The following is a 26,906-nucleotide window of genomic DNA, read 5'->3' as shown; positions in this document are numbered from 1 at the left end:
GAGAAGTCTGTGTATATTCCCATCCAATTAGATTCAATCTGGTATTGATGACACAAAAATTATAACTAACTACAGTGAAATTATTTTAAACTTAGTGAGGACTAGATTAGGACTGTATTTAAAGCTGATTCTGGTTTCCAACTTCGGCCCAGGTGTGTCTGTTAAAACACAGACGGAGACAACCTCTCTCTGTTGATGCTTTATTACAATCAAGCATCAGTATAGACATGGGCATGGGTAGCTCTGCTAGAGCTGTTCGTGTGGTAATAAAAGGAATAAATAACAATGTAAAGGCTACCATACACAATGCATGGGACTCATATATGCTAGTAAGTAATAACAATAAACCCACTATTAATTACATAATCGTAATGAGCAAGGACGTTCAACAATCGCCATTATATCACATCAACAGCCGAGTGTAACCTAGCTAACAGGTGAAGAACACAAACATGCTAACTTTTAAATTTGCAAGAACTACAGACCAATACAACAACAGGCTTAAATGAACTGACAACATCAGTTATATGACTTAGAGTTCTCAAAGACGCACACAATCTTAACTCGTTATCCTCCGGACAGTTTCTTTTTCTTTTCTCTCACTTTTTTCTCCGTGTGGCGTGCATGGCACGCCCGCTCTCGTGTAAGGGGCAAATTCTCCTACATGCAATCACAATCACTCCTGATACGACCTTTTGTACAAAGTTAAAGTAACAAGCCACTTCTGTAAAATGTAAGAAGTAGAAAGTACCAATATTTGTGTTAAAATATAAGGAGTAAAAGTAAAAAGTCGCCAAAAAAATAAATAGTAAGTAAATTAAAAATAACTGAAAAATCTACTTGAGTACAGTAACAAAGTATTTTTACTTTATTCCTACCCATCTCTGCCTACCATCACTATGAAATCTCACTGATGAACATATTTTGCTGTTCAAAGGAGCTGTACTCAGCCATATTCAGCACATTAATATAACATCAAACAACTATTTGAAGTACTCTGTAAAGATATAATGGAATAATGGCATTCTGAGCAGAGAATGAAGTCACACTCCCTCTGTGTGTTGTAACCAGAGCTTCTTTGTTGTTAGTTTTGATAAGTGGTCCGGCTGTGCATGCATATTAGTGCAGTAGTAGGTATTTCACGTATTGGGCAATGGTCTTTGAGAGCCATGTGGAGGCCATCCCAGCCGCTGTTTTTTATTTTTCTGAGAACAAGAGCCCCCCAGTATTTAGAAATTGCATCTAAATACTGTAGTGGTGAGACATCTAAAATCTGAAAAGCGTAGCATATAGAATATATACTTATTACTGTGAAAGCAGGTAGTGGCATGTTTGCCTGTTTACATTTCCAAAATTAAAATTAGAAAATAACACTTGTCTGCAAACACAGGCACGCTTTTGCCTCTTCAATTAACATCAACAGAAAGTGTGGAGGTGGTGAATGTTGCTGGTCACATGAGGTGGCAATTCTCCTCTGAATGTCTCATCTCTAATTAAAAGAAGTGTTATAAAACATAAAAAAAAGAAAGAAGGAAAAAACTGATCACATCATTTGCCGCCATGTAAGCCCATAAATACATTTCACAGTGTGTGGCCCCAATAAAGACACCATACTGGCATATGGCACCATGTCACAAAACGGAGCAACACGTTTTTGATTTGAATAAATTAGGATAATAGTTGCACAATTAAATAAATTATTTGATTGGTCTGATGGGGGTAGAAATAATAAACTTGGCAATGGTAAAGCATCTGTCGCCCCTTGATGTTTTGGACAGTCTACAAAGAGGCTTTCAAGTTTTGTACTCTGGGAGATGCACATCCTAATGTTACAGCTAAGCTAATACATTGCTCTTTATCTTACTTTCATCTGATTACAGTAATGACATGGGATGATTAGAGAGACAACCAACTGTCAGAAGGCGTGACCCATAGATATGTTCACGTAATGATGTCATTTAGTGAAGCACAACCTTAATTTAGTTACCAAAGCAAAATTGGATCTCAAAAGTTATTGCAAAGAAATACACCCACGAGTCAATGTGGCATTGTTGGCAGAGGGCTTTATTCTCCCTGTGTACACAATTCACACTGACAGTGCGAATTGGCACATTTAGCATTCACATAGCTTTCTGATGGTGCCATAATAAGATGTTCTCTGTTGAATTGAATGTCAAGAGTCCAATGCCTCTGTGCTGCACTTATTGACTGAGCAGCATGCTGGGATTTTTTTTAACAACTCACGATAGCTATAAACACAAATAATAATAATAATAAGTTTAAAAAAAAAACAACTACAGTGAATAACAATAGACAGGAAAAATCCAAATGACTTTCCAAAAGGGATTGTGCATTGACAGCTTACAACAATACAGGCAACTAACATACAGTACAGGGAGAAGTGTGTGTGTGTGTGTGGGGGGGGGGCACAGTAAAGAGTTTAAGGAAAATGGCTAAGATGTTCTTTTGAAGTTTAAATGTAGTTTTTTGCAGAAAAAAAAATGACAGAAGGAAATTAAATCAAGAAATGTATGGGTTTTGTTATCAGTGCTTCCGGTAGGGTGGCGCGGGGCAAAGTCCAAAGTTGAAATGCAGCCGGTCACAGCGCTCAGGAGATCAACGCTTTAACCAGGTAAACAAAAACCAAAGAGAACTATTGTGGTGTGTGGATGTAGTTTCACTTTATCACGGCACAGGAAGTTTCTTGTGGGGTTACAGTAATTACTATTGATTTAGCCTATATAATCAAACATACATTTCTAAAGAAAAATACACTGTAGGAAGCTGCCATGAGTCATATGGACCTAAGGTGGAACATATAACGTTGTCACAGTCGTAACGTCATGTCACCAACTAACTTACCTGCAATGTCTTTTACATGTACAGAATCTAGGAACATGAGCAAAACGCTTGCTGAAACACATCTAAAATATTACAGTCCAGGTTGATTAATTCATTGAAATAAATGAATGTGTCAATCACATGAATAAATGCCACATGCACATTTAAAAAAGGTTGCTTCATCAACAAAAGAAGCAAAAGAGGAGGAAGGTGTAGATTATGCCCACATGTGTCTTAATATAATGAAATATAATGCCTGAGAGCCTTACTGCATTATATTCCATTATGCTTTTACATTTTGAATTGTCACCTATGTTTTCCTTTACATAAATAAAGATATTTCCAGCATAAATTGATGCGGAAAAAAGGTAGAAATAGGTGCATAAAAATCCACCAGGATGCAGGAAATTAAGTGTTTAAAGGCACTGAAACACCAACCTGACGGCAAACCGTTGGCAGAAAAGTCACAGACTTATCAGTTGGCTCCCTTCTCCCTGAGTCAGTCAAAAAAGTGCCTCAGAACACATCGAAGCGACATCGACTTGAGCTTACATTCTGCGCTTGGGCGAGACGTACTACGTCTCCATAACCGCCGGCGGCGCTAATGGTTCTGGGCTAAGTCCTAAACGTCTCTGATGCAGACCAAAAATGTTGCGTATTCTTTTACCTCTGATCACTAAATAACTACTTTCAGGGCATGGATAAATATGTAGTATACTTGTCTACTTAATTTTTCCCCTACCACCAACGACACACCCACAGCATTCGCTCCTGTGTGAATCTAGTGAGTGCGGCGCTTTCTCACTGCAGCAGCAAGTATGTTGGATGCTGTTTGTATGGCATTCTGCACGCAATAATGATTTTAGAGCAGTTTTATTGTATTAAGGGTCCAAAAAGTCAATGTTAGTTACACTAGTTTTAATATTTTATACATTTTCATTCTGTAACAGATGAAAATTTGAGGTTTTAGATGCGCTCTCTACGGAACACTATTGGTAGCCTGTACGAAACAGCGATGCAACTTTGGGCTTACATGTTGAAGGGGGCGTTACTTTCCCCAGTTTTTCTTGAAAATGACTTCCTGAATTAGTTGACTTTACTAGATTTTTTTTTACACAAGGTGAAACTTAACAAGTCAAGTTGTATAATCACTGATTGGTAAATTGAAGCAGTAGACATATTAAGTTTACATTGGAAGTCATTACCTAAATAAAACATTAAGTAACATAACTTACTTTTGTTTTAATGTAATAGACAAGAAACGTTAGGCTCTACTTCGGAAGAAGTCATTATTACAAGTATGTTTTTTCTTTATAACATTGTTTTAAGAACAAATAATTCAACATATTAATTCTGACTAAACAGTATGGATTACAATGTATAGATTGCAATTTCCACCATGCTCTCCATGGTTCTTAAACACATCATAATACCACACTGCCCAGACAACAAATGTGGATTAACATTAACATTAAATCAACTATAAACTATATAAACAACACTAAAAAGTTTAATTGGAACAAAATTTGGGTGGTCCAGAAGACATCAATCAAAGGGTAGACCAATCACTGGATGGTCTCTTGGATAAGGAGCACACAAACATGATTGTTTGGCTTTTTTTTTTAAAAGCAGTGTGGGTGTCTGCATAGCTCACCTGGTAGAACAGGCGCCCATATGCAGAGTGGAGTGTGGATACCCAAACTGAGCATGACGGGACCCAACAGGACGTAAATGTCTTAATGCCTGTCAAGCTTGGGTTGGGTTTGGTTACTGCTCTGTTGGATGCGGACCGGGCTCAGACAGAAAATGCAGCCCGATCAGCACGCTAATGCAGAGGCTCAGTTCTTGACGCAGTGGGTCAGGGTTCATGTCCGGCCTGTGGCCATTTTCTGTAAGTCTTCCCCCTCTCTCCCCTTTCCTTTCTACACCTGTCATGTCTATTGAAGGCTAAAATGCTCCACAAAATTGTTAAAAGTAAAAGTAAAAATAAAGCAGTGCTTGCTTAGGTGTGCTGAGTGTTGCTTACGGGACACTGTTAGTCTACGTTAATGTAAAGACTTTTGGCTTTTGAATATTGTTATCCTAAGTCTTGAAAATCAGGGGAAAAACAACAACAATAAAACGTAAGCTTTTATCCAAAAAGTTGCATTTTCTGTCAGCTATTTGAGATCAAATCACACTGGCGTCTCTTTATATATCTGCTAGGACCTCTGGCTCTCCTTCTTGGGATCTCTATTTGCTGAGCAAAGCTCTTTCCTGATATAACTTCATGTGATTGGTCAACACAGCTGTCAGTCAAAGCGTTACCAAGCTGGCCCCCACTGGATAGTTTTTTATACAGAAAGATTACTAAATACAGTAAAAATCTGTTCAGTCTTGGATTTGCAGCTCAGGAGTTATTTTGCAGAGTCTCCCAAAAACCCCTGACGTTTCAGGCCAGATTACCATGGTTTTGGAAGGGCTACAAGGCACCGGAGAACTCCTTGTAAAGCTAGAGATGTTAACGTTAGCCACAAAGCTTAACACACAGTAAGATGCTGGGTAAAAAGTCTGCGGAGCAAAGGGAAGATTATGTGAGCTAATTTTTGGATTCATAATGTTTTATTTTTATTTTGCAAAGACACTGTAGTTCTATTATGGAATAAAAAACTTCTGGGTGGCCTACAATGTAGTGAAGAAAAAAAGTCACAATATCTTTAGATATAGAGATCCTTTGTTGAAATAGGGCAAGTTCAAACTACAATGTGCTCTTAATAAATACAAACTTGCCATGAAATTTAAACTAAGTAGGCCTACCTTTTAAGCACCCAATATATAGTCCAGCTTTCTACAATTACCACTGAATAAAACAAACACCTTCATTGGAAAAATCCTGCTTTTATTTGATTTGTCAGAGAGTTTAATTCCCAATGGTTCCCTTTAATATTATTTTCATATTGTTCATATTATTTTGAGAGTGGTCGTATCATTTTTAAAACATCTGGTGACCTGAACTGCTGAAGACATTGGCAATAACCCAGAGGCATCCTACAATATCCATGGACTGCTTCTCCTGGGTGAGGGCCTCTGGATCCAGTAGCCCGTACTCAAGGGTCAGACTGAACACTGGGTTCTCATATGCAAGGTCCATGGATAAAGTTTGCCCCTATCTCAACAATATTATCACTTGCAGATGGTATGGTTGTAGAAAAGAACAGGATTAAGCTATTGTATGGGTATTGAAGAGGAATGAGATTTGCATAATCATTTCTTCTATTGTCAGTTATTCACAGATAGGGAAGGTCTTAGGAAAGAACAAACATTTGGATCTGCAACATCTTTTTTCGTGGGGAATTCCCACACACTAAATAGGCTTGTAAGAAAATAAAATGTTGTAGGCTAACTAACACAGCGTATAATTGCCTAAGTTACTTCGCTATGCTCCTGTCAGATCTCTCAGCCTGCTCTATGGATTAGAGGCAATGTTAATGCAGAACTTTCTGCGCTCAATGTGTTGAATTGTTGCAAAATTTACAGTGTATTCTTATGATTTCAACCTACTAAAAAAAAACTTTAGAGTATGTATAGGTAGGTTCAAGACTATATAGGTAGCTCACTCAATCTCCCGGTTTTAAGTCTTCCTTCACTTCTTGCAGTCGCTTCCAGTATCCGCACATGATGCGTCAGTGAGTTGGTGTGCCGCTGCCATACCTGATATCCCGCATCCTATTATGAGTATTTTAGTGTCTACACTCATAGCCAGAGCCATCGCATATGGTTTCCTATGCTGACACCTGATAATGCTGAAGTGTGAGGAACTGTGGCAGTGAGGGAGATAGAGTGAGTGATTGCAACTGAGATAATAAAAGCAAATGACTGCGCCTCTGCCTGAAGTGTTGTTTGTGTTTGTTTATTGTGTGAAGTTTTTAGCTGAATACATTTACACTTAGACAACAATGCCATTGTTAACATTAAACTTCCATGTAGTTACAGTGTTTTTTATGCAAGTGAAATACATTTTTTAAATTTTATTTTTTACAGGTGTAAAAAAAAAGTATTTTTGGTATTGTAATGTTATTTACTGTTCCATGTTCCAGTAATGAATATCACAGACACGCCATTCAAGTTTGTATACCATGTGGGAATACACAGTTTTACTTTGGAGCTTAAAATAAGTTTGGATGGATTTTTCTTGGGTCTGCCTGGATGAGTCTCTAAGTCCCTTGACGTTGTGCTGGAAAACAAAGCTCATTTTGAACAAATTAATGTTACAAAGAGATCCTTCATTCTATTAGCTAATTTGCTATCCTGTTTCATTTGAATAAGTACGGCTATCTAACATTTGTTAAAGAGACAGTTGTTTCTGGAGTAAATCCCCTAATTTGATCTGCTTAATTGCAATAGATTTTGTAAACATCAAGATTGAATGCAACAACTTTGTCAGTTAGTACAAGAATGCTTTAAGGCTAATCTAATAAAATTGCGTAAGGGAACCATTGCAAAGCCACTTACCCTGTAAAAGGCTTGCATACCCATTAGGGTAAAATTCCCTTGGACAGGAATAGATAGCAATTGATTGGGACTTCCTTGAAAATATGTGATCACTCCCCCTAATTTGTGATTTGGTGAAGTCATTGGGTGGTCTCCAAATGCTGTTTTTGTCATTGGTCTCACTTGTCATTTGATCCTGGATTAAGGGGCCACTTTTTCTTCTAGATCCTAATAAGCCTCATCAAGAAGTCAATAATGTGGTCATTTTAGCCAAGAAAAACCTTGTCCGTTCTCCATTTAATGACCCTGAAGGGTGCAATCCTTATTTAGTTTCACTAGCTGCACTAGCTATTTATTTCAAAGTTTTCACAAAATACTCCCTCTTTTTAACTGGACTGTATGTCCCAATGTTGTTGTTTTTAAGACAATTCTGTCTATGTGTATATATATAGGTGTATATGCACTGAATATCTTTATGTATCTAAACTTACTTTCCTTGGAGGAAAAGACACTATGGATCATTATAGTACGTTTTCTCAGGTTGAATGCCAAAATTCTGTTTATTTCTTACACAGCATTGACATGTCTGAAGTGAGCAACCAGATGCCCACAGACCCCATCTCTGCAGTTGGAGTAATCACTGCACCCAGCAAGGCCCCTGATGGCTACTATGTTGTGAGTGATCATTTTGAACTGTCTTGAAACACATAGTTGGATTTAATACGCTTGGATAAAGCCTATAAAGTTGTTTGTATCTCCTTCGCACACAGGTAAAGTAAAAAAGTAGGTGAAATATTTATTATATTATAAAAGTTATGGTTATCAGCATTATCAAATGTCTTTGATCACAAGTCTAAGCTGAAATATAATTCATTTATTTTGGTAAGATTTTTTTTTTGCTCTGCGCCTTTAGTGGTTGTTGTAACTGAGTGTATAGCATGACTTCAAGCCAGGATGTTGGCAGCCTTCCAGGGTGTTTTTTGTTAGAGCTGTTAGATGACTTATTCATGAAGTTTACTTTGATGATTAGGAACATTCCCTTCCTGACATTGTTGCTGGTTGCAACCAGTACAACAGACAAACCAGAGGCAAAGATTTAATGATGTTTGGTTGATGCCCATCACAGTCCTTTAAATGTACCCACATTTAAGTGTACCTTATTTCCAAGTACCACAAGAAATGTGTATGGATGTAGTACAGCCGGATTGGCTGCTTTATGTGAACCTTTGGTTGTGAAAGAGTTGGAGGGGGTTTAAAACAGAATAGATTTTATGAGTTAAACAAATCACAAAACAAGCTCCAGGGCAGATTTTTCTTTTTCACTCTCTCGCTTCCTTTCAGACTTCTTCCTCTTTCTTTCACCCTGCACCCCCAAACCCTCCCTCCTCACCCAGTTTTTTTTATCTCCTCCTGCTCCACCCTACACACCCATCTTGTTCTAATCTCTGGCAGATGATGGTGGGTTGGCATCAGAAAGGAGCCACTGGCAGGGAAACTGCATACACACCACAAGGTAGAGAAACCCCTATAAGACTTCCTCCTCTGCTGCTCCAGTGCGCCAATACAGTTCAGCTGATGTACAAATATTGTGCATGTTCTTTAGGGCTGAAAGCTAGTTGCTGACTGTTAATGGCACTGGTTCATCTCTGCAAGATGCTCAGTAAGTATTAAGTAATGCTTAATACTTTTTTGCCATCCCTGAGGCACTACAGCAGCGGTTTGAAATTTAAAAATAGTTTGTACTTAAGATAATGAATTGTTGACATGTTAAAGGTTACTGCAAATAATGAAATGTCATCTTTGTGTCACCTTTTGTTAATTATTCAGATTAATTAGTTGTTTTATCATGATTTACATTATGAATTAAACTTGACATATTGCCACAAAAAGATGACTAGTGCACATTGCATGGTGCAAACAAGCCTACATCTGAAAATCACAGACACACTGTTAACAATACCCATACTGCTGTTGGTGAAAATAGCTAAAACAATTTCAAATGCAAGGAGCAGTATTTCAACCTAGTAGTGTATTGTATTGTGGTGATATTTTTTTGATGGCAGTGGTGTCGCTGTGTTGATGTCAGTTAGGCAGTTTTATATCTAGATGTAAATGAATTAAAAGTTGTGGAATATTTTCACAACTTAATTATAAATTGATCCCCCTCCTTCTCTAGTGCCACCATGAAGTTGAGGCTTAACAATATGTACCATACAACACCCTCTGTCCTTAGACCTTTGACTTGGATAGGAAAAAAACATTGTAACACCTTAAAAAATGACTGACATTCCCATCAGCCTTAGCTTTTTAGTGCTAATTAGCTATTGTTAGCATGCTAAACTACATAGTAAACATGGTAAACGTTTTACCTAAACATCAACAATTTAATATTGTGATTGTGAGCATGTTAACATGGTGACATTAGCATTTAGCTCAAAGTGCAGCCTCGCAGAGACATTGGCATGGCTGTAGACTCCTTGCTTCCTGTGTGTGTGACAAAACAAGGTTACACTCCAGATAGCTTAAAGCCTATATTTGATATGACAACATTCAGTTATATCTTTTAGTTTGGGTTAGTTTTCATTTTTAAAAAGAAAAAATATCCCTCGAAGTAAGAAAATATCAAAATCCTATCCATGAATAAAAATCTAGTTCAAGTTAGGCTCCAAGATAAAATTCAAGGCCTTTCTGACTCTAAAGAACTATTTCAAATGTGTTTGTCCCATCTTCAAGAACATCTTTGAACATCAATATGTGATTCTTTCATCTCCAGACTTGAAATAAACAAAAATATCAACACTCAGCATCAGTGTGCTAATGCAACACTGAGAAGAGGGAATTCTCTGGATATTATGTTGTATTGATTTTATTTTCTCCTTTCATACTAGACTTATTTTAGAAATCCTCCTTAATACTGAGTGCTTACCATACTTACCATACATTACCATACTTACAGCAGATCAAAGGGCTGATTAACTCTTTTGCTCTCTGATACGATAGGCTCACATCTCTGAACTTGAGCAGGTTGTTCCAACACAAGAGAGCACAGGCCCAGATCAAACACCGTTCCTCTGGGATCAGGAGCTCTGCTGAAGCACTAGCAGCCACCCAACATCAAACACCATGAGTAGTATTTTGCACATGCGCACTCTGTGTAAGGGTTGCAAATCTGTGTGCATTTCAGATTCACGCATTTGACATGGTAGGCTCATAAACGTATTACTTAAATGTAAGTTTATTTGTAGAATTCCAGTACTAGCTTATGATTAGCTAGGATGTCCAGGCTTATAAACCCAATAGCTGATTCTTAATTGTAAAGCGAGCATCTGTACTTTAGAGGTATAGTTTGGCATAAGCTAATTTGCTTTCTTGTTAAAAGATGAAAGAAAAGATAGACACAACTTATGTCTGTAGGCCTAGTCCCAAGCTAGGACTTCAAAGCGCTTAGCTAAGCGTGAACAGTAAAGGGGAGGAACAGCTAGCCTAGCTCTATCTGAAAAATAAAAATGTCTAAAACTCAAAAATATGCAGGCCCTCTAAAGCTCACTAACTAACATGCTGTATCGCATTTGTTCAGTTTGTTTAGAACCCAAAATGTAAAAATGTCTTGTTGTCAGACAATCAGCAGAGACAAACGATTGTTCGCCAACAAACACTTACAGCGTGTGAGTCTTTGTAAAAACCACAAATTGTTGCTTTTTCAGTATGGTTTTTGTCTAAAAGAAATAGATCTGCGTTGATAAGTGAGCCTTAAAGTAACTGGTAGCCATTGTCATCAACTTTAGAGTCCAGTTCCAGTCTTTAGCTAAACTAAGCTAACCTAAGCTAAGCTAATAACCCCTCAGCTCTAAAGTTAGTTCTATTGAATCAGTCTTCCCATGTCAATCTCAGCAAGTAAACTGATAAGAACAGTTCCCAATATGTCAAAATATTACTGAAAGCCTGTTTGTTATCAGTGACTGCTGCTTTAGTTCTAGTCAGTAGTCAGTTTAACTATTTCCAGCTGAGAGAAAGCATGTTTTTCCTTTTTTATCATCAGGGACATACAAAACAGTTTCTCTCTTCAGTGTTTCTGTTCTTTAAAGAGACCAGTACCCCTCTTATGTCTTCTCCACCTGGCTTTACTCCCCAGAGGTTTGATTGTATACCTTGATATCCTTTTTTAGTCACAGCTGTGCTTCTCAGTGCTTCATAGCAACTATGGTGGTGGTGTCTGTCTCCGGAGATCCTTCATGGGAGTATTCAGCTCCCCCTAAAGACTTGTTTTTTTAGTGGGCTTTTAGATCACTGTGAGCTTTAGATTTTAGGAAGTGTCAGTTAAATCTGTCATTGCATTCTAAATCAAATGTTACAACCACATTTCAATATCAGAGCTGCAACGTTTGTTATCAGACATGTTGCATTCTCCTCATTGAAGTCTGTGTAATGATGGAGTCACATGCCAGACTTGAAAGTGTCAGAGAGGAACCATTGTAACTTTACACATGCTTTTTTATGCCGTGGCTCAGCAGTTGGCGTTTCACATTCAAGCTGCGTCGCATCCTTGCTGCCGGCGGCTGTGGCAGGATGATGCCTGAGGTGCCTCCTGAGAAGGACCGTGCCCTCGTTACTCCTGAACTTGACTTTGGGTTTCACAAAGCGAGCCCTTTGTTTACGCTGACAGGATGCGCTGGCTACTGACCTGGAAAAAGCGGCCAAGACGGGTTGTCTTGTAAAGAAGAGGGAGGCTGGTGATGTATAGGCTCCTCCTGGGACCTTTCATGGAACTGCTGTTGGAGACGCCCAGCAATCCCTCTCTCCGCTCATCCTCTGCTCTTTCTTGCTCTCTCTCTCATCCCACTATCTATCTTTGTTCCCCACTTTAGTCTCTGCTCTCATCCCAGCTAGTCACTGGTGGTTTTTCATGAATCTCCCCATGCCATGATCCCACCCCCACCCAGTTACAGAGGTCATTCATCATTATTGTCAAGGGGGTAATGTGTGTGGGTGGGTGCAGAGATCTATGACTTCTTCATTTGAATGAACCTCATTAGATTGACTCTTCTTTGTAAAGGATTCCTTTAGAAAATAACTCTGGCAGTTATTTAGGTGATTCTCACATGATAGCCAATGGAACACGGTGCAGCTGAACGTTTTTGCCAGAACGATGGAAGAGTCTGTGCAATGCATTCTGCAGGTTATGTTTTGCTTGATGCATTCTGCTCTGCATACCTACATTTACATAACAATGTGGTGTTGGACCTTGAGCTTGACTTGTGGTTCCTACATACTGTCAATATGATGCAATCATTTTTTTTTTACTGACTCCACTGATCATTTACATGAAAGAGTCTATTACTATGAAAGAGCTTATTGTACAAGGACAAGCTGCTCAGCTCCTAAGAGTTTGACTTATTTAGGCAAACACATGAAATTACTTTAAATCCTCAGTAATTTATTTTTAGAAAACCTGTCTCATTAAATCACAGAAAGAAAACACACAGGGAGTAGAGCAGAAAAAAATTAAAGATTCATATGCACTGTTCTCCGTTTACCTATTAGTTGCTCAAGGGGTACTACGGTAGGTTTAAAAAATTTATTTATCCCAAATAAAATCCCTACTTTACGACTGAAGCACATTGAAGTTTGGTTTTCCTTGTTAGAGCAGATCCTTGTCAGGGCATCTTTAATCAGCCTGGTCCCGAGGGATGATATTTTTAGCCACCTTTTTGGAGGCTAAGACTTCTTTACCCACGCAGAGCACTAATGAGATGGAGCGCTAGTGTAGGCAAGTGTTAATTAAGGCTAGTATGCAAGGGAAGAGGCAAAAGCAACACGCTCATGGCATACATACATTAACTTTATCCCACCTCCTGCATGTTTTTTTCTCTCCTTGTTTTTTTTCTTCTTCTTTCACGTAGGTTGCACAAACAACAGATGGCTGTGATGCCGACCTGTGGAAGGACGGCTTATTCAAATCCAAGGTCACTCGCTACCTCTGTTTCACCAGAAAAACTGTAAGTGTGAATGCAAACTTCTGCCTTTCCCCTATGCATTCTGCACCTCATCCGCAGCATTGTTATTAGCTCTGTTTTCTGCTGCCAGAATATCTTAATGCACTTTGCACTTTGATCAGTGAAAGTCCCATTTAAAAAGGCCAGCATTAGCAGTGCAGTTTTGAACTTTTACATATAATGGATTTGCATGCATATTCCAGATGAATATTGCCTTTTTCTTCATATTGTACATCCTCCTGAGGATACTATTTATGTTTATTCATGAAATAACAAAGAGCTGTATTTTAACTATTCCAATTTATTCAATCAACAGTGTCCCTGTAGAGAAAATGGTTACCAACCAGCTGATCCATATATTATTGTGATTGTGAATTTGAAAAGACTTCTTTTTATTATGTACAAAATAACTTCACAAAAAGAACTTTTGGAATTATTGTGCTATGTATAGAGCTCCCTAATTGACTCGTCTGTGGCAGAAATGATCTTTGAATGTTTCTCATTAATGCTGTTGGGTCATTTTTGGACTCATCTTCTGCCTACAGCCTACAGCTGATGCGTTGTTGCATGGCTGTCAACTGCTCCGTGGCCATAAATACACCTACCTGTCTAACCTCAGCTCATACAGCGTACTATTGGCTGTCTAGTCAGTTGTTTACATTGGATGCAGGTAGATAATGCAGAAAGTGTAAACAAAGACTGAATTTTTTATATCATTTTCTATCAGCTTCAATTTTAGGACTTAATCAAATCATTATTATTCTCTGTTTATTTATTTTTTATTTTGTTTACAGCATGTCCTCTAAAAGCCAGGCAACTTAGCAGGGGCTGCCTTGTGCCTGAGCTCAATCTGGTCCTCAGTTGAGTATATAGCATACAAATAGCCTTCCCCTAGTTCCTGTATATTATCTTAAAATGTGTGTCCACATTGTTTTAAAGACTTTGACACAAACGAAACATGACAGAGCCATCAACAAAGGCTATTTTGTCTGCCACTCAATGGAGCTCCCACTGTAATTGTCTATGACAAAAACAGATTCTGTAAAATTAGCCCCTGAATTATGTGGGGGGAAGTAAATAGTTTGTGATTTGTCATACTCTAGGTTGGAGGTAGAGAGCCCCTTTTGTCAGGCCCTGATGGGAGAAATCTCTCCAGGAAAAAGGGGGGAAATGCAAAAAAAAGGTTCCATGCATAGTAATAACATTCATCCATATTCCTCCTTAAGTCAGTATAAAAAACTATGAATAAAAAATGTATCTAATGGTAATGACTGTCGGGCAACAGTAGCAGTGAAATCCAGTCTTTTCGGAAGCATCAAGTCACGCCTGGCTCGCCCCACTCTCTACTGCCGTTGTGTATTATTGCAATTTATTATGGCAAAAAATGAAAATGTAATGGAAGGCAGGGAAGAGTCATGCTTGAAAATGTCAACTACACAGTCCCTGATTGTTTTTAACCAGTCCCATTCTGTTGATTAGACTGCCTGCTCTGTCTCCCATCATCCCGCCGCTTCTCGCCAAAAGGTTGAGAATGATTACAAGTTCACAGATGCATTCTATCACTGCAAAAAAAAGAAAAAAACGAAAGCTATTAGAGAGTAATTACTTGAGCTATTTTGTCAACCCTTCTCTTTAGAGACTTCCCGAGCTTTTAGTAAATCATTGAGTCTATTATCTCTACATTTTCTTTCCTGAGCACTCCAAAAAATGGCTAAACATTTTTTTTTTTTTTCTCTGTGTCCTTTTTAAGAGTTGAATTTGCATACGCAACTCTACATTTCCTGCCTGCGCTCTATCTTTTAGGAGCCTGACGTTGTTGTGGACATGAAGCTGATTGACATTAAGGACGCGTTGCCAGAGGGCTTCACACCTGTGGGAGAAACATGGGACACAAGTAAGTAAACAGTCAATACCGACCACAGGCTCGCTCCCCTCCTTCTCTTGTTTTTTCACTCTCCGACCAGCTTATGCGGAGGTCCTCGGGGGCAGCTTTGCTTGAGATAGTGAATGTTTTATGGGTGCAGGTTATCTTAATTTATGGCAGACTGTGGGAATAAAATAAACATTTTGCCCTGGAGGTACAAGAGAAGAGAATCATGAGTCATTGTTTATCTCAGCTGGAGCTGTGCTTTTCTTTATGAGGGGCTTATTTATTTATGTATTTATTTGGGGAGAGGACGAGTGGATGGGGGTTATCTAATATTAATGAAATGCATTCCCCAATGCTTTAGTGCTTTTTGAGTGCTATGTATTTCCCCCTCACTATCCATGCCTTGGAAATGTAATAATATTTTTGGTGTGGGGAGAGAGGACAGCTTGTTTATTATTTTTATTATCATTGCATTTACACTGCACTTTCTAGTGTTGCAGGGGAAATAAATGAGCGAGGCACAGATGCAATATAGGAAATCATGGCAATGTGGTTGTTTTTTTGTTTTTTTTTTGCCACAATGAAGAAAAGAGATTATGTTTTGTTTGGCTATGTTGTAATTTCATGTTTTATTACTTTTATGTGAATCCATGTTTAATGTATACATGTGACATTATGTATGAGTTTCTATCTAGAATATCCAGTTTAAATCCCTGTTGTGTAGTAAAGCTGATGGAGGATTCACTTGCTTCTGTCCTACTAAAATGAATAAAATAAATTATAATAATGCATGTGGATATTGTTGCTTTCCGCTGTCCAGTTATTACCCTTTAAGCACAGCAAGTTGGCTGATATTAGCTTGTCTCTTATTCTGAGACTGATAATGAATAAATAGCAAAGCATAAGTGGGATTTGTGAATATGTACAGTATATATTATACAAATTCCTGTCTGACACCCTCATGTGTTCCTGATCAGAGGAAACTGCCATTAGGAAGAAGAGGCTCTGTGTGAAAATCAGCCCTCGTGCGGCTGCTGTGACGGCGGTTTATGACATCCAGATCACAGCGAAGTCCAAGTACCATCTTGTTAACTACACCTGCATAGGGTGAGCTTTTTGGCACTGGAAATAAATTAATTCATGATGTTTTTTGTCTTCTATCAATCCCCATTACTTAGTGATACATCTTCTTATATGTATGACGGATTACTGGCTGTTTAATACTATGTGAAACGCTCTCTGTGTGCCTCTTCATCTTTACACAGTGAGATAAACAGTATGGGGCTATGGTACCGAATTGGAGATGTTTCTCAGCATCAGTCATCCCAGGCAACGTCCAGTACAGTGAACAATGACGCTCCACCCAAAACAGCAAGGTAACATTGTACGTTCAGCAGTGCCTCTTCATGTTCTCCTCACCTTTCTTTTTGATTTCACACCCGCCCTGCTCTTGAACTCATGCTCTGCGTCTGTACCACATGTACGACAGTGACGACACAAGCAATTGATCACTCCCGTGCAATCTGCCGTAAAAGGTTGTGGCCGGACAACGAGGTAGCGAGGGTGAACCTGGAGAGACAGGCTAACTAGACAGGATCCCCTGAACAAGAACACGAGTTCAATGAGGGCTAAACTCCTGCTATTTGTGGGCTGTCCCGGGAGGCAGAGGCAGGCCGCTCCTCTGACTGCCGGTGACAGGAGTGTTGTGCTGTGTAGACACAGAGGAGGAGATGTAGCCTGGAGAGTGAGCGAGCGACAGCTGCAGAGGAAGGGAGGAGAGCTCCAAGATCTCCACCATGCTGAAGCATGTGTGTTTCTCCCCCCACCCCCCACTCTGTTCATGCTGCTCAGGCTTCCTCCGCCTCAAGCCTCAGAGTGAATAGAGCAACCCTTTGTACTGTGTCCAGATCAAACAACTCAATTATTTATCGCAATAAAGAACTGGGGATTTCCACAGCAAATTGTAAATAAACAATCAAGACTCCTTTTGGTGTGGCAGTGCTGCGGAGAGAGAAACTTTGGCACGGGGTGCTGATGGGTTTTGCCAGCTTCAAGTGCAATGCTTTGCCATCCTGTGCCACGCTGAGTAAAAAGCCACTTAAAAGGCACAACAGGCCGGAGCGGTGGTTGCCAGCAGGCATATTTAAAACAGAGCTTCTGTTCACATGGCCACTCAGTGGGATGAGAACAATAAAGCGGATAGGCGTGGACTCAAAAAAACAAGTTCAAATAGAGTTTTTTCGAAACGTTCATATTTGGGAAATCGATGGTCAATAATCTTTGATGTGTCGAAGCGCTGGTGAGCGCTCAGGCCCATGTGTTCGCCTAAGCAACTCTTACCGGTAATCCTCCGTTCTTTTGAAGCCCACTTTCAAGTTGGTGAGGCTCAGAGGTTGGAATAAATTGCACCTCGAAGCGACTCCTGATGCCTGCTGAGATCACAGGCTGCTGTTTTTGTATTAACATTAAAATTCATTCCACAGTCAGAGAGTCTTCTTTTGAGAGTATTTTCATCCGTAATACACTGACACATTCGGACAGGACTGTGGGCAATTTAGACAGCGGCAGTTCTTTGATTATTCATCTGGCATCCTCTCTGTGTAGTTACTTGCACTTTAGACAACCATACATACAGCTATACATATTTCTGCAGCTTCTTTAAAGTTACATATTAGATAGTTTGCCACAGTGATTTATAAACAGCTCTTCAAAACTCACTGATTGCTCAAGTAAGTTTAGTAGCGTGACTGTCTGGGTAGTATCACCCCACTATACTTTATTCATATTCAGCAAGAGAAAACTCTTTCCTCCATGCCTTCTTCAGGCTATCTATAACAACTTTATGGCCTTTGGAGAATAGCACCTCTTAAATTTAAGTGCTCTTTACAGTCGGTGGAAAAGATGTTTTAAATACAGTCAATAATGTGTAAATTTTTAATAACCCTTATAATTTTGAAAGCTGCAGTGATCCCTCTCAAATGTTAAGTTGCCTCAGGCAGAGCGAGCTTGTTAGAGTTGTGCACAAACGAACATCGCAAATCAGGTTGTTATTTTTTTTATTCAGCTGCGCAGAGCTGCCATACACAGTAACTGCAGGGTGTTGCATCATTATGGAATGCACAGGGTTATCACATCAAGGCTACGGTGTTTGAATTGTTTTGGTATCGTTTTGTCTGTCTGAAAACAGGGCATCTGCAACTTCTGAAAAGATTTCAAAAACATATTCTTTTTTTCTTTAGAAACTCTTAGAAGAGTTAGATTTAATTTACAAGGGCGCCCAGATAGCTCATTTGGTAGAGCGGGCACATATATATAGAGGTTTACTCCTCGATGCAGCAAGCCCGGGTTTGACTCCGACCTGCAGCCCTTTGCTGCATGTCATTCCTCCTCTTTCTCCCCTTTCATGTCTTCAGCTGTCCTGTCAAAAAAAGGCCTAAAATGCCCAAAAATAATGTTTTCTGTATCAGGGAGATGTTGCATACGGTGGCAAACCACTTAATGAAACACACGCAAATAGACAAAACACAAGCAAATTAAGAAAACATCTTTAATTTGACAACACATGCGCAGAATTTAGCAAACACGCGGCAAATGATGCAAATTGATTTTTGACCCCACCGAGAGAGAGAGAGAGAGTGAGGGAGAGAGAGAGTGAGGGAGAGAGAGACAGAGAGAAAGAGAGATATGGAACGGTGTGTACCGTTGGGAAACATTGTGCAACTGCTTTGAGATCATAGACTGTAAATATTAAATCAATATTTGTGATATGTTTTCTCTTGTTTGGTGGGTGTGTCTCTGGTTTATTGGCTTAGGTCCCAGGTGATACTTAATCAGCAGAGACGTGTCTGTAAACACGTGGTAATAAAAGGCAGAGAGCTGTCTCCCCTTGGTGTCGAAAGTCAAGCTGTTCCACTTAGCGCTCCCCTACAGGCCTGGAGAACTTCCGTTTTGTAATCTGGATGCAACATTTTTTTAAGCAGCATTTGTTTTAGGGGATTGTGTGCTTTTCTTTTGCGTTGTTTCTGTATTTTCAGCACGTTAGCTAAATACCACACATGTGTTGTCTAATGTATGAAGATGTTGTCTTAATTTCTTGTGTTTTGTCTATTTGCGTCCATTCCATTAAGTTGCAGTGCATTTGCCTCTGTTGGCCCCCGCAGTTACACACCTGTAAACTAAAGTGGAACTGTTGCAACAGTGAATAATGAATAGGAGGGTGTTATGCTATCCTTATTTGTAAGTTTCCGTCAGAATTATCAGATCTATAGCAACTATTGTCACTACTGCAGCTGCCGTAGCTGGGAAGCTCTATGTCTCATAATGGGCAGATGTCGTTTTTAGCAAAAACTTAAATGAACTTTAAAGAATTATGGCTAAGAATTAATTATTATTTTACTTTTTGATAAATCTATTATTTGTTCAGTGTATAAATGTCAAAAAGTAGTTCAAAACACCCACAAAGACTCCTGCCAAAACTGACGTCACCAACTTGTTGGTTTTTTCCACCCAACAGTCTTAAAGATATTCCATTACCACTGCCAAGAAGGACATTTTTTTGGCTCAGGTTTTTGGTTTGTCTGTCAGCAGGTTCCCAGAAAAACTACCAGCCTAATTTGTAGGAAATTTAGTGTAAGGGTGTAGCATTGGCTGGATGGTGTTTGAAGCCCCCAACGTCCCCTTCCAGGAGGCGCTGCCTGGATGGGGACGTTGGTGGCTTAAAACACGATAAACATAGCATTGGCCAAGGAAGTTGGCCATTGCATTTTAGAGTGCATCCAAATCACAGGGCGCATACACTAATTATTTTTCACATGCGTTATCATTGTAAGATTGGGCGTTTGTGCTGAATTCATATGATGTCAAAATAATCAGAAAAATAACTTCCTGATAATATTTCATGTCATGCAAATACTGGAAAGACCTGTCAACACGTTGTTTAAACTCTCTGACCTATAAAATACAACACACCTTCTTTGTTGCGTCCATGTTGTTTCCACATTACCACTTGAAGCTCATGAACACACAGAAGAAGCCTTGGCGGAGGTCTGTGCTCTCTCAGTTCCATTCCAAGCTAAAACTAGCAAATGTTTGGAATTTTGATTAAAAAAATGTTGTTAATCAACTATCAAAATGTACTTAATTTTTTTCATTCAACTAATTGATCAGCGCGCAAACAAATAATTGTTTATTGGCTGATCCATCCAACCACTGTCAGCAATTGTTCCAGGTTGCATTCATTTAATTAATTATATCATGAAGGAATTATTGTTATATACTGCTGGGAAGGACTGGAAATAAATGTTATATGATAATAAAGAATTCTAGGCCACATCTGCCCCACTACTTTTCTATTGTGCCTTAATGCTTTGGCCGGTATCTTTGTAAAACAGGCCTTAGAAAGTCTTAAATGTATCTTGCTGGACCTATTAGACCCAAACCCTGCATAAAGGAATCTTCGGACTTTGTAAAGGAATGGCTATTTTCCCAGTTCAAGAAAGTTCAGTTGAAGTACTGAAGGATCAAGGATAAACACTAAACCTAAATACTTCTTTCTTATTGGCTCAGGCTGTCGCACCATATTGAGCCACTTGAGTTGCTTTGGGTGCAGGCTTGTTAAGCAGTCTGACGTGGCAAATGCATTTGAACCTTGTGTGTTTAATGTCTCTTTATCAAGTATGTCTGAAGCTTCACAACCAGAGGCTGTGTTCTGTTTTGATTCATAGCCGCAGCTTGATGTCAACCACTTTGGCATGTTCTCTGTCAAGACCGACCGTATCAGCCGCTCCCCTGACTTTATAATGTGGAAACCTGCGCCATCCGGTCAGCCCTTTTAATGTGTCCAGTAAAGTATCTTCCTCCTTCCTTCTCCTGGCCAACGCTGCCATTTGTTCTCCTGATAAAACTGTCATTGCTGAGGCTGATATCTGACCTCTACAGTGACTGCTAGCATAAATTAGCCTTGTCCTAATATTGCAATTTCTTTCGCTTCACTCAGAATCAAGGTTTTTGACATTTCTCTTAGAATAATAGGCTATTGTACACACAGACACTTTTTAAATCAAACTGTACTGCGATAAAAATGTCAAGGCCGAGTATCTTTTTTTTCTTTTTTCTCATTGCGTCTGTAGTCGGCGTTTTCTTTAACACGTGAAGCCTAGAAAGTCATCAGTGTCAGAATTGGCACGCATATCAATACGTTTCGGATAGTACTGTCTTCTACCCGTGACACTCCACGCTTTGCTGCAGCTCTGCAGGAGTATTGTATCAGCTTTCATTGCTCGCTGGTTAACCAAGACTTCCCACTTCGCCACTCTTGAGGAGAAAGAGACACGGTAACTGTCAGTGTGTCGCCTGACACATCTCCCATCTGAAGTGCGGAAGAACAATCATTCCCCAGCTAAATCTTACTCATTACTTTTTTCTTGTGTTCAGAAAAAAAGTTGCAAAAAGTAGCATAGATCAAGCAAAAGGGATGCGGAGCGGTGCCAGGAATGATCGAATGATCAGCCGAGATCTGATGGGCTCAGACTGTTCAATGATTTGCCACCAAACTCAGAGAGATCCTTTTTTCAAACACCTGACACCGATCTTAAAGGAGGATAATGATGGGTGAGAAAAGCAGCTCCCACAAAGCAGCTCTGTCGGCACATAGAGGAAGGTGTGGAGATGTTGTCACGGGAAAGGCTAGATGTGTGTCAAAACAAGAGCCTTCAGCTCTCTGTATCGCAGCTCTGGCTCTTCAGTGATATTACTCTCATCCTCATCTCACCTCTCCACTGACTGCCGCTCGTCTGTCCCCCACTGTCTCTCATACTTTCCTTTTCTCCTGTATTTTTTTTTTAACACGGACACATCTTGTCTGTATTCAGCTTGGTACAACCTAAAGAACACCATAGCAAGAAAAAAAACTGCTGAACTGTAATTCATGTTGTCAAGTAATCCTCAGTGTCGTGGTTTGCTTTGCTGCACTAATATGATTTTAACTCCGGCAGATTTCATGGGAACATAAGACTCTTGATCTGCGTTGTAATTGCGTAAATCTTTCAGGCCGTGTTCCCAGTTTTACTATAATTTGATGAGGAACTACACTATAATTGAATATTCAAATTAGGGAATATGTGTCAATATGGCTCTCCTTGCCTGAAATGAGGATTAATTGTTGTCAAAACTCCAGTGGCCAACATAACGCTGCTGTTGATTAGCAAATGCACTTGCCATGTTTTTGTTTTAAGAATTAGTTGTCTAATTGATTTGCCATATGTTACCCTCTCCAATGCACCTAAAATTGTATTTAGAAATCACCAATTTGGATTGAGACAGTTTTGTGTTTTCAAACAGATGGGAAAGCAACCCTGGAGGTGGCCTGTGGAAAAACGTTTCACGAGCACATTTCCCCGGTTTCACGTCAAGTCTTCAGGGTTCTTAAGTACCACTTTCACTTTTTCAGATACATAGATAAATAACCAGACTTACTATGTTGTCTCTGTTTATCCTGAGTAATAATTTAACAACACAAACACACACACACACACACACACACATACACACATATACACACACACACACACACACTCACATTATCAGTCCATGGGATGTCTCTCTTTGCTTTGAAAGATGTGTACCTTTCTTCCTCAGCAGTGGAATCAACCTTTGAAAGGTAAAAGAAGTCTGCGTTGAATATGGCAAGCATTCGCACAAGATTGATGCCAACCTTTTAAAAATTCACCATTGGCCTGGATTTAACATGGCCAAATGCTGATGTAAATGAGGAGGAGAAAAGTCGACCCTTCCATTGCAAATAAATCTGAGTTGCAGGCTTCAGCTCATAAATACCACAGCCTGTCAGAAGTCTTGTTTTATTGCTCTTGATGGAAATTATTGCATTTATTTATCTCAAGCAAAGAGATAAGGCTCAGAAAGCCACAACTCATACACAACATTCATGGAATATGCAGATCTGCCTTCAGTCTTGAATTTGTATTTTTACATCAACATATAACAATTATTGTGTTTTTCATAAACAGAACATGATACACAAAACCCAGTTTAATATTTGCGACTTGTCTGACATCATGCGTCATGTCTTTTCAGAATTCATAATTTCTTATTCTTGTCTACCTTGTTCGTTGTCTTTAACGACAAACTCTTACGTCTGCGTGTTCTCCAATCAAAGCAATTCCCCTGTATTAATGATAATGTCAACTACGTTGCATTATCATTATAAGATCATTTGTTTTATAATGCCATCCCGGAGCTCATTCTACCTTCAGAGCATGTCATGTTATGCAGCTCTCTCGAAGCTGTGAATTATATTTTTTTTCCTGCTTGCTGTGGATTTATCGATCCATAGGGGTGAGTCACAGAGTGTAATTCATGATAGCTTGATTGATGAGGATTTCAATCGTATATGGTTTGTTAACTTCAACTGCCCACAAAGTGCATTCTGTGCTGTTTTCTGTAATACAAGGCCATGAAACGGTAAAAAAAAACAAGACTTCCCTTGAATAATGGAATCTCTCAGTTCCTTCAGAATTTACAAGATCCTGCTTAAATCCTTCCCGTTAAAGGTCTGTTCAAGCCCCTGGGCAGCTGAGGCACGCTTTAACTTTTACCATATTTCTCCTCTTTACATTCATCCTGTTATTCCAGTGCACTGTTATGCTTTTAGGGAAAGAAAAACAAAAAGCTTCTTAGTAAGGATTTTCTATGCATCCATGCTTCATTATAAAATATAATATATTATTTCAATAATATATAAAATATACTTCAATAAAATATATTATATATATTTCACTTTTGAGCAATGTGTCTTGGAATACAAATGTCCTTGCAACACTAAGTTTGCATGTGTTTGTATGCGTTTAGGCCTATGGTCAATAAAATAGTGTTGAGAGAACATTGTTGCTTTCTTTCTGCCAGGGCGAGGACCACGATCAGGCCGGACTATGAGCACCAGAGTAGTGGGAACTACACCATGACAGGTAAATGGTCTTACACTTTAAAAATGCATCAGGGTTGTTAAACTGCTTACTTTTACTGCAAGACAAAAAAGCTCTATGATTTTGGAGGAAAGGTATGCTTTGTAAGTACACCCAATGTCGTCTCCACGTGTACATGATGACGGCTTCTTTGGTTCTTGATCTACAAACGCTCTATGTCTAGATCTACTCAGTGATGAATACTCTACAGAGCTGTGCTTATCCGTTCGAACGTGACTTCCCAGAGGAGCTCGGCATTACACTCAAGAGAACATTTAACAGCTGTCAAAGACGATCCGTCACATGCCATACTTACATTTGTACCGTGCATTGCACTGGACAAATTCTCCTTCTCTTTGTCAAGGAGAGAAACTCAACTAATAGTACAATGCTCCAGGACTAAAACAGAAGAAAGGCTAATTCGGTAGGGTGCAGAGCTTAGCTGTGACAGCCTCAGACTCAGAGCTGGCTGAGACGCTCCAGCCCTAAAGAGTGCGTGATCCACACGAGGTGAACGAGGCAGGCGGCTTTTTATCCAGCTGGAGAGAGACACCATGTGGTGAAGATTCCTCCTGCTGCTCAGGCAGAGGCACACCCAGCATATAGCCATGTTACAGCCTGCCTTTAAAATACAAGGCTCTGTTTTAAAAAGTGCACATGATGGAACTGTATGACTTAAAAAAAAAAAAATAGTAAATGGCAATAAATGAATAATACTTCATTTTGTTACAATGACATATCATATTATAAGTTAGTTGAGGCAAGTGTGCAAAGTGTGGCCCAGAAGGAGCAGACATTAACACACAGCTGAGTGGTTTGGGCATTGGGTGTGCGATCCCTCCACTGGGACAGGGTTTGAGTGACAGTGAAGAACATGCACATACTGTACAGTACGTTGCCAGCAGTCATCACGTATCTCCAGAAAACTGTCCTCTGCAGCTGTACAGACTCCCTCTATCTCCTATACCTTCATGCCTCCCTTCATGATAAAGAAGAGAGGATAATGGATTTAGCCTGAGATGATATCTTGGCCTTTTATTTCTTGAGACTGTGTAGTCGTCAGCATCACACTGTGAATGTGAGAAAACGCCACTTCCCTTCATTAACAATGTGATAGCCTGCGGACCAAGTGTGAGGTCGTACCCGACAGACTATTTGTGTTAATTGTTACCAGTTGTGTGTGTGTGCGGGGGGGTGCAGGCATGTGCATGTGTGTGTGGGCTGACAGCTGGCCAGGTTCGAGTTGGTCTAAAACCATGTGCGCTCTGTCAGGGTTGTACAGGCACCTTCTTTAGGATTGATGAATTGCCTGCTTTCTTGATTAAACCCTCCGTCACTTCCCAACAAAACAAAAACCCCAACAGGAAAAAAAAAAGAAGAACCGAATGAGTTGCGGGGAGGAGAGGTAACATGTCTGGGAAATCTGTCATCCACAGTCATATCATGTACAGATGTGATGTGCAGGCGCTTTGACATTTATTAGCTGAATATTAAAAACTAATTCACATTTATTTTTGCAGCCCTCCTTTCACTTGACAGTTCAAGCTCATTTAAAAAATTATCAAGTTTCCATAGCAGCCAACCAACCAACCTTTTGCTTTTCTTCACCACGTTGCTTTGATCCATGCCAAGTCCCTTTGCCAATTAGGTCTGTTATTCATACATTGACAGGAAAGCAGGATAGTTTAAAGGTAATTAAACGTGCATTCGTGAAATATGTCTAAAAAAGTATATCTTTGATAAAATAAATGGGGTGGTGTTGGGAAAAAAAAATCCCAAACTCTAAAAAAAATTCTATGTGACGTGTTGCATTGTAGTCTCTCGCCATTACCTCCAGAACAACATATATAGTATTCAGCAGGCATCCACCTGATAAGAAGGTAAACGTAATAAAAAGGTAATACATTTACATATCTATTGCATTAATCAAAAATAAATCCTGACATTGGCCCTGATCTAACGTAATATGGAGAGCAATTATTTCCCTATCCATTAGAGGAACTTCAATTAACAGACACTAGACAGTTCATCCTTCAGAGGAGGGGAGAGGGAGGGAAAAAATAGGTGGCGCAAAATTAACTTGGGTTGCAAAATATCTTGGCAGGATGACAGTGATTTTTGATTTTCAGGAAACAATATTAGAATTCTTATTAAACTATGTGCATCTGCTTTTAATTTGCTGCAAATAATTGGAAAATGCAATGGAGCTTTCCAATTAAAGCTCCACTTTATGCTGTTTAATAATACCCTCATAATATTATAGCTTATGAAATGACAGGTGAGTTGGTGTATGAATAAAACATAAAGCCCTGTAATAAGAGACAGAAAAAAAAAACGGGACAGTTGTTGGGGGGCTTTTAAATGCTCGACATAATTTGCATATATTAATCTCCTCTTTTCAGCCTTATCAAGTATTCCACTGTATTTGAAGTTAAAATAGTCGTGACAGGCAGGGGTACGCTTCGTTTTTCCAAGGATTTATTACTTGTATAATTCTGGATCTTTAATAAGCCAATATGACTGATCCTCTGAGTTCTGTGGAATTTGGTTAATTGTTCCAGATGGTGCTCACTGATTATACAAAATGACTTTCTTTCTCCTCTTTTTCCCCCAACTACACCATTTCTTGATTGACTAACATGGAGAAAAAAGATTATTTTTGGCGCCGCACTTTCATTAAGAGGGTTCTCATCAGGTTTCAAACAAAAGTTCCATCTTATCTCCCTGTGTAGTTCTGGGCGAGGCTGTGCAGAA

General features: G+C 39.4%; 1 protein-coding gene across 4 annotated transcripts in view; it reads left to right on the top strand.

The window, feature by feature from the left end:
* Positions 1 to 2,532: 2,532 nt before the first annotated feature.
* LOC116689975 (multivesicular body subunit 12B) overlaps positions 2,533 to 26,906 on the top strand; it is a 38,065-nt gene continuing 13,691 nt past the window's right edge. For all 4 annotated transcript variants that reach the window (XM_032516722.1, XM_032516723.1, XM_032516724.1 and 1 more), the window contains exons 1-7: positions 2,533 to 2,632; positions 7,887 to 7,986; positions 13,212 to 13,307; positions 15,108 to 15,198; positions 16,152 to 16,281; positions 16,440 to 16,550; positions 24,094 to 24,155. In XM_032516722.1, the coding sequence (XP_032372613.1) occupies positions 7,894 to 7,986; positions 13,212 to 13,307; positions 15,108 to 15,198; positions 16,152 to 16,281; positions 16,440 to 16,550; positions 24,094 to 24,155 (583 nt within the window). In that variant the 5' untranslated portion in view covers positions 2,533 to 2,632; positions 7,887 to 7,893. The remainder of the gene's footprint in view (positions 2,633 to 7,886; positions 7,987 to 13,211; positions 13,308 to 15,107; positions 15,199 to 16,151; positions 16,282 to 16,439; positions 16,551 to 24,093; positions 24,156 to 26,906) is intronic.

The sequence above is a fragment of the Etheostoma spectabile genome, chromosome 5, assembly GCF_008692095.1.
Source record: "Etheostoma spectabile isolate EspeVRDwgs_2016 chromosome 5, UIUC_Espe_1.0, whole genome shotgun sequence".
In the NCBI taxonomy this organism is placed as follows: Eukaryota; Metazoa; Chordata; class Actinopteri; order Perciformes; family Percidae; genus Etheostoma; species Etheostoma spectabile.
The sequence above is the reverse complement of the archived record's forward strand: the minus strand, read 5'-3'. Positions and strand labels throughout refer to the sequence as shown.